Source organism: Mastomys coucha, unplaced genomic scaffold, assembly GCF_008632895.1.
Source record: "Mastomys coucha isolate ucsf_1 unplaced genomic scaffold, UCSF_Mcou_1 pScaffold21, whole genome shotgun sequence".
In the NCBI taxonomy this organism is placed as follows: domain Eukaryota; kingdom Metazoa; phylum Chordata; class Mammalia; order Rodentia; family Muridae; genus Mastomys; species Mastomys coucha.
Genome location: NW_022196904.1, coordinates 1,241,185 through 1,248,466, shown reverse-complemented (window position 1 = coordinate 1,248,466; position 7,282 = coordinate 1,241,185). Strand labels below are relative to the sequence as shown.

Sequence of the window (7,282 nt, the reverse complement as noted above, 5' to 3'; positions counted from 1 at the left end):
TTGGCCGCCATCTGGACCTTGGGGTGTAGGGAGTAGACCTCGGGAGCCAGACTGCTTTTTTCAATGTCTATAAGAAAAGAGATGAATTAGGAAGACCTAAGAGAAGATAAGTTAGAAAGGGAGGGCATCTCATAGAAGGGAACACTGGTAAAGAATGGATAAGAATTCAAGTAGCTGGGCCGTGGTGGCGCATGCCATTAATTCCAGCACTTGGGAGGCAGAGGCAGGCGGATTTCTGAGTTCGAGGCCAGCCTGGTCTACAGAGTGAGTTCCAGGACAGCCAGGGATACACGATAAACCCTGTCTCGAAAAAACCCTCCCAAAACAAAACAACAAACAAACAAAAGAATCCAAGTAGTGGCTCATGACCAAAATCCCAGCAATCTTTTGGGAGTTCAATACCCATCTGGGCTACATGTTACAGTCCTGTCTCAAAAAACAAATAGCCTGCTGGGCAGTGGTGGCGCACGCCTTTAATTCCAGCGCTTGGGAGGCAGAGGCAGGTGGAATTCAGAGTTCGAGGCCAGCCTGGTCTACAGAGTGAGTTCCAGGACAGCCAGGGCTACCCAGAGAAACCCTGTCTTGAAAAACCAAACCAAACCAAACACAAAACCCAAAAACAAATAGCCTAAAGAACCAGAATTAATTCCTAGTGTGGAATGAAGAGACCTGAGCATGAAAGACACCTCCCCTGGAGGCCTCCAAAGACTAACCTGTAGGATATTAAAATGAAAGGCAAAGACGCTGAAACCTGCATTACGAGTGTGGCTGTGAGGGAAACCTGGCTCAAGTGGTGGATGCAGAAGCTGCGGTCCTGGACAGGAAATCTAAAGAGAATCCTCCTACAGCAAAAGGAAGGCTCTTCAGTGACTGAAGTACTAGCTACAATGAAGCTTGGCAAGAGGGAAACCTCTGGGGACACTCTGAGGAGTAAGGAATTGAGATTGGGAGAACACTGGAGAACAGAGCAAAGTTTTCAAAGAAAAAGGTAAACTATGGATGTCCCACTGAGCAGCAGCAGGTGAAGGTGCAGGAGACTCCCCCTAGGTGAAGTCACTGGCTGGCAGCACCTAACAGACTCAATCAACCACAGTCTCCAGACTCGTATGGGATGTTCCTAGGAGCAGGAATTGGTTTGGGAGAAAACAAATGGCAATTACTCAAGTAAGGTGTCTGAAGGTAAAGTTCTGAGGATGCTGTGGGAGGCCCACAACATTCTTAAGAAACTATTAGGGGTGAGGTGGATAGTAAGACACATGATGGATGGAGCACCTTGGAAACAGGGATGGAGCAGTCCAAACAACAAGACTTACAGCTAAGCAGCTTATTGGAGAAGCCGAAAATCTTACAGGAAGCCTAAGAGGCACTGACAGGTCTCAAAGGCTTTAAAACTTCAACAATCCGTTGGGTGGACTCAAGGGGTCCTAACTAGGGCAGCACAAAAGAGCGCCTCGGGTTACTAATTGGTATTAGGAGTAAGGGGTCTGATTTACAGACGAGAACAACGTGGACTGTAAGTTCAGGAGCACCTGGCAGTCCCGCAGGCATGGAGTCCTCAATGATAGGTGGAGGCTGAGGCCACCCTGAACCTAAGCGACCTCCCTTGTCCCCCGCGGCCAGCCACTGGCCCGGCCGCGCCTGCGCACCACGCTGCGAGGGTGGCCTCTCTGGGTTGCCCTAGGCAACAGAGCGGCCGGCGTAACAGCGGGTCAAAGGGGCCGCAAGGGGAACGTCTAGGGCCCTAGGGTCCCCAGCGTTCCCAAGGCTTGGGGTAGAGCGGAAGCGGACGCGCACGCAGCGGAGCCGCCCCCCAGAGCGCATGCGCAGCGGCGCTCCGGCGGCCACACCCTTCAGAGACGCAGGGCTCGGCGTCGGTTGGCCTTACCAAACAGGCCAGGGCTCGCGGAGCGCAGGGCCCGAAGGAGTCCCTGTGCCCGCCCGAGAAGCCTCCCACCACTACCCACACTCACTAGGACCGCTCGCTCCCGGGATGCGTTACCGGCGGCTCAAGACAGCTACAAGACAACCAAGACAGCGCTCAGTCACCGGCTGGCTCTAGTCTGGGGCTCGAACGTCCTGACTGCGGCGTGATGACGTTTACCCGGACGTCTGTCCCCGCCCTGTGTCGCGCACAGCCAATAGACATCGCCGCTCGGCTTGAACCCGCTTCCGCACGCCCCGCGTACGCAATCGCGCGTGCGCGCTGTCAGCAAGCCGGAAGTTGGTCTTAGACGGTGGCCCCGTGGGGACAAGCGTCGTGCGCGCTCACCACAACCTAGTTTTGATTCAGTAGTCAATAGGCCCTCAAATGTAAAGCACAGGGTCAGGAGTTGTGAGGCTGCGCACTGCACTAGGACGATTAAAAAAAAAAAAAAAATGGGTGGAGGGAAGTGGGATAAAGATGAATCCTCCCTTGGAAGGCTGATTTAGTGACTAAAATTGGAATGGCGCATCTGGCGTGGGGAACAGCTGGTGCGAACCAAAGGAAGCGGGAAACGCGTCTCTTGAGGAATGGGAGTAGCCACTGGACTGTGACGCTGGAAAGGTATCTTGTAGGGTGGTGAGATATGAACAGAGAGGCAGCTAGCAGAACTGTATCTGTTAAGATCAGGATGGCCCTGGAACTCCGAAATCCGCCTCCCTCTTATGGGATGTAAGGTGTGAGCCGCCACTTAAAGCTCTCTGTTCACAGTAGGAGTGATTGAATTGTGCAGTGGAATTTGGGATCCCCTGTTAAAATAATCTATGAGACAGTACCTTATAGCCAGTTTCCAGTGCCATTGTACAAACAACTTTTAGTAATTAGACAACACTTGGATAACTTCGTGTCATTTGCTATTGTTAGCTTGGTAGGTTTCTTCCCAACTCTTTTTTTTTTTTATAATGAACTTTTATTTTAGAATAAATTTAAGTTTACAGAAATTGCAAAAGTAATACAGGAACCGGGCACACTATGCCCAGTTTCCCCTATTGCTAGACTCCACACCTCGAATTCACCATGGTTTATTTGTTAAACGTAAGAAATTGACATTGACATTTAATATTCTGAACTAAGCCGCAGACTTTAGACGTGGGCACTTTTCTCACTAATGTTTCTGTGCGTCACAGTGTAACCCAGAGCATCATGTTGCATCTGTCTTGCTTTTTTACCTATCCTGTCAAGAGCTGTTTTCTGGGTTTATGATACCCATTTGCTTCACCACACAAATGAGGTTCAATGAGTCAAATAACTTGCCCACATTAACACTGTGGGGTCAGGACTAGGACCCATAGGAATCCAACCCAGCACCGTGCAAGAGCCAGGGATACCCCCTGGTGCTTCTGTACCTCCCTTGCCACTGCCAGCTTGAGGATCCTACACTGCCATCTTCCCCTACTGAGCTGCTGGTCTTTTGGAGAGTTCTACTATGGCGGATCACTGCTCTTCCTTCTGTGGACTTCTTTGTCTCCAGGGTTTAACTGAGCCAGGGGTTGCTTGTTCATGTCTTTCTGGAAGCCTGTCCCCCAAATGGTTACCAGGTTAAGAGCTGTGGTTTCTATCCTCGAACATGTGAGCAGGGTTGTTTGTTTGTTTGTTTTTTATTATTTTCACATAGCTGGTGATTCACAGCCTCTTGGCAGCATATTCAGAGAACTCTTCCCGGGGCCTCCAGACCAGCACCAGCCAACACCCCACTTTAAAGTCCACAACAAGTAGATACTAGAAAGGCAAAAGTAGGAAATTGTGTTTGCTAATCATTAGAATTTGAACAATTTAGCTGGGTGTGGTGATACATGTCATTAATCTCAGCACTAGGGAGGGAGAGGCAGGCTGTTCTCTGTGAGTTCGAGGCCAGCCTGGTCTACAAAGAGAGTTCCAGGACAGCCAGGGCTGTTAAACAGAGAAACCTTTTCTCAAAAAACAAAACAAAACAACAGCAACAACAAAAAAGACAAAATAAAAGACAACTTTATCTCTTTGTCTTGGGGATTTTGTTTCTTCATATGTTCATCTAAGTTGCTTATTAAATTGTGTTGTTTTCTTGTTAGATAATAGAAGCTTTTTGAATTATGTTTATGTATTAACAACAATGGTTTTTTTTTTTTTTTGCTATGTGTGCTAATTTTCTTTCTTTTCTTTTTTTTTGGGGGGGGGGGAAAGGTGGCGGGTGAGGGAGGAACAGGGTTTCTCTGTATAGCCCTGGCTATTCTGGAACTCACTGTGTAGACCAGGCTGGCCTTGAACTCAGAAATCCGCCTGCCTCTGTTCCAAGTGCTGGGATTAAAGGTGTGCGCCACCACTGCCTGGCTCTTTTTTTTTTTTTTTTTTTAAAACGAGAACTACATAGGTATTGTTCCCCAGACAATAGATTTCCCTTTTGACTCTGCCATGTTTGTTTTTACTTGATAACTTATTGAGTGCCTCATCTTTTCCTGTCTGGATTTATAATATCTTAAACCTTTCCCCTTCACATCACCCTGGTGGCACTACAAGCAAATATTCTATTTTCTCTCTGAAGACTTCTGTCCCTATCCTGATACAAGCGTTGGTTTTCTGGCATCTTGTACTGGGTGTGAGCTGCTAGGAAGCAGGTAGATTCCACACCATTCCCAAACCCAGCAGGCTTTGGACATTCCACGGGACTGGAAGCTTGACTGTTCCTGTGGATGCTCGCCTGTTTAGATTTAGTGCTAGACTTATTCTCTTCCAGGATCTGCTTCTTCCTCCTTGTCGTGATTCACTTGTTACTTTCAGAAGCAATGCAGTGCTGAGCCTGGGCAAGAGGAGAGTTGCCTTTCAACCACCAGAGGAAGAGGATCCCTAGCCCAGGCAGGACTTCCTTCTCCCAGTAGCTGGGGACAGGGGTGATAAGAAGGACCTAGCTACTTGTAAAATAAAGTCTTCCCTTTTATTTCAAATCAGCCCTCTTCCAAGTTAGTGCCATAGGTTGAGATCGCTGGGATATGGCAGGAAATAGGGACATGCCTGTACCTGCCTCCAGCTTCATCCCTCTGAGGACAGGACTGGTAGCTAGAGGTGAGGAACACCAGGCTGTATAGGTCAGCCCCCTTCCTAGCCATCCCTGGTCCCTGTTGTGCCACCTCACCAATCCCCTGTGCTAAGGAGAAATGGGGATAGGGGAATGTTAGGCCCAGAGCAGGATGCCATCCTATGTGAGGTGTCCATAGCCAGCAGTGTTAGTGGTCAGAGCCCAGTCAAGGTCAGGTTAGTGGGGCCTTCTCCAGCAGCCAGGAAAGGAGCTAGAGAGAGGGAGAGATGAAGAGCTGACATTGGCAGGAGATACTCCCATGGATACCCACCCAGCATAAGAGCTACAAATACTGTAGGGAGAGCCAAGTCCCAACTGCATACAAAGTATCATTGAAGCTTACCATAGAGGAGATGCAGGCTCCAGGCTGGAGGGGAGGCTCAGATGGAAGACTGCCACTGCACAAAGCGTTTGGATTCCTGGGAGGATAACAGAGGCAGAAAAGACACACACAATCTGTTGTGTATGGTGCAGCCCTTCTCTCCTCCCTCAGGCCCAGGATTCCAGACACCCAACCTCCTCCCTCATGTCCAAGACTCATCCCTCTTCCCACAGGATCTCAGGCTCCATCCCTCCCTCAGACCCAAAGGTCCAGTCTTATTTTTCCACTTCTCAGACTCAGGAATACAATACTCTATTTCCCCTTCCCTTAGAGCCAGGATCCCAGGTCCCAGTCCTCCCTTCAGACCGAGGTACCTGAGGGTTGAAAGGGTCGTCATCATCTGTGTCATCGTAGTCATCACTGAAGTGTGATGGGGATGTGGGGAGTGACAGAGAAAGAAGCAGGATGGAAACCAATCAGGAGGCTGCCCCATCCCCACCAGTGGCCCTGGGTACTGCCTTCTGTCCCCTCCCCGAGAACCCTGCCCTCTCTCCCCTGCTGACCTGGGTGGGAAGAGGGCCCAGGCACGGGGCAGGCTGCATAGAGTGGTGGCCAGAGCCCCCGCAGACAGGAGAGAAAAGAGCATCAGGAACAGTAAGCCCTCCAGGGCATCTTCACACAGGCCTCGGAGTGCTGAGCCATAGTCCTGAGGCAGAGGGTGAGGAGGCTCAGGGTGTGCACACATGCACTTCAGACATAGGTCCAACCACCCATTTACCTGGCTATCACTCAGACTCTCTGTGTCCAAGTGTCCAGCTCTTGTCAAAGAGCTGTTCTGAACATGGAAAGTCATGTATGTGTTCAGCTTGTGCCTTTGCTGAGCTGCAGGCCTACAACCCACTCCTATTTTATCTCAGTCCCCCACTCCCACATGCAAAGTGGCCTAGCATCTCCACTCAGCACCTAGAGAACTGCTCTCTCAGCATCATCAGTGGGCAAGCCTCTACACTGCCATTGCCACCAGCAACAACCCTGCCTTACCCTTGTTCTATCCACGTGTTATTGAATGGTGAGGATGCCAGCAGCATTTGTTTCTGCACTTGTTACAGTCACATCCCCACACACTGTCAGATGCCCCCTGGCACAGATTGCTGGGTTACATAACAATTAGCTTTGGGCATCCATCTGATAGACATGCAGAAAGGACTGGCTACTGTGACCACCATCCTGGAGGCCAGCAGAACCTCTGTAACCTCAATGCCGGGTGGCACAGCCAATATTCTGCCAGGATGGACTAATCTGGCTTTGCCCCAGGTATGCCATCAGCACTGGCAACCTTGAGTGCATAGGACCCAGGCAGCCACTTTGAAGAGGTAAGAGCTTATAGGACAGGAAGGTGTTAGGTTAGTGCCCAGCAGTAACCATTTGAGAAGGATACTAGGAGACAAGTAGATGGTCAGGTCTAGTCAGGCACGTGGCTGGGCTGATGTGGAGGACAAGAGTAGAAACACCAAGGCTGAGGCTGTCTACACAGGCCTCTACTAGGTCAGTGCCACGAGCCTGCCTTTAATCCATGTGGAGGGGGATTCACGAAAGGGTTTTTAGATGACGACTCTGATCCGATTGTGTGTGAAAGGATCACCAGCTGTTATTGGACAGATGGAATGAGCAAGATGGGCATGCAAGAGGTGAGGAGGGCTAGGGCCTGACACAGTGTTGGCTGTATGAGCAGCAGATCCAGTGGGAAGTGAGGATAGGGAGACAGAAGTCCAGCGGGGCGGAAATTTTTTAATATCTCCCACAATATATGGTGCCCAACAAGGGGCACGAACCCATGACCCTGAGATTAAGAGTCTCATGCTCGCAGTGGTGGCGCACGCCTTTAATCCCAGCACTTGGGAGGCAGAGGCAGGTGGATTTCTGAGTTCGA

At 50.1% G+C, this 7,282-nt stretch overlaps 1 protein-coding gene and 1 long non-coding RNA gene across 6 annotated transcripts in view; one reads left to right on the top strand and one right to left on the bottom strand.

Annotated features, from left to right (window-relative positions):
• Nucleotides 1-2,098: 2,098 nt before the first annotated feature.
• Nucleotides 2,099-7,282, top strand: part of LOC116101540 — an 11,240-nt gene continuing 6,056 nt past the window's right edge. Inside the window, exon 1 of the long non-coding RNA XR_004122868.1 lies at nucleotides 2,099-2,545. This is a non-coding gene — a long non-coding RNA (uncharacterized LOC116101540). The remainder of the gene's footprint in view (nucleotides 2,546-7,282) is intronic.
• Ttyh1 (tweety family member 1) overlaps nucleotides 2,988-7,282 on the bottom strand; it is a 16,901-nt gene continuing 12,606 nt past the window's right edge. The window contains exons 11-14 of one of the 5 annotated variants that reach the window (XM_031385081.1): nucleotides 5,916-6,058; nucleotides 5,727-5,772; nucleotides 5,374-5,449; nucleotides 2,988-3,700 (exon numbers count right to left, since the gene is read on the bottom strand). In XM_031385081.1, coding sequence (XP_031240941.1) covers nucleotides 5,411-5,449; nucleotides 5,727-5,772; nucleotides 5,916-6,058 — 228 coding nt within the window. In that variant the 3' untranslated portion in view covers nucleotides 2,988-3,700; nucleotides 5,374-5,410. Of the gene's footprint in view, nucleotides 3,701-4,244; nucleotides 5,242-5,373; nucleotides 5,450-5,726; nucleotides 5,773-5,915; nucleotides 6,059-7,282 lie in introns of those variants that run through there. The other 4 variants (XM_031385080.1, XM_031385079.1, XM_031385082.1 and 1 more) reach the window with 4 other exon arrangements.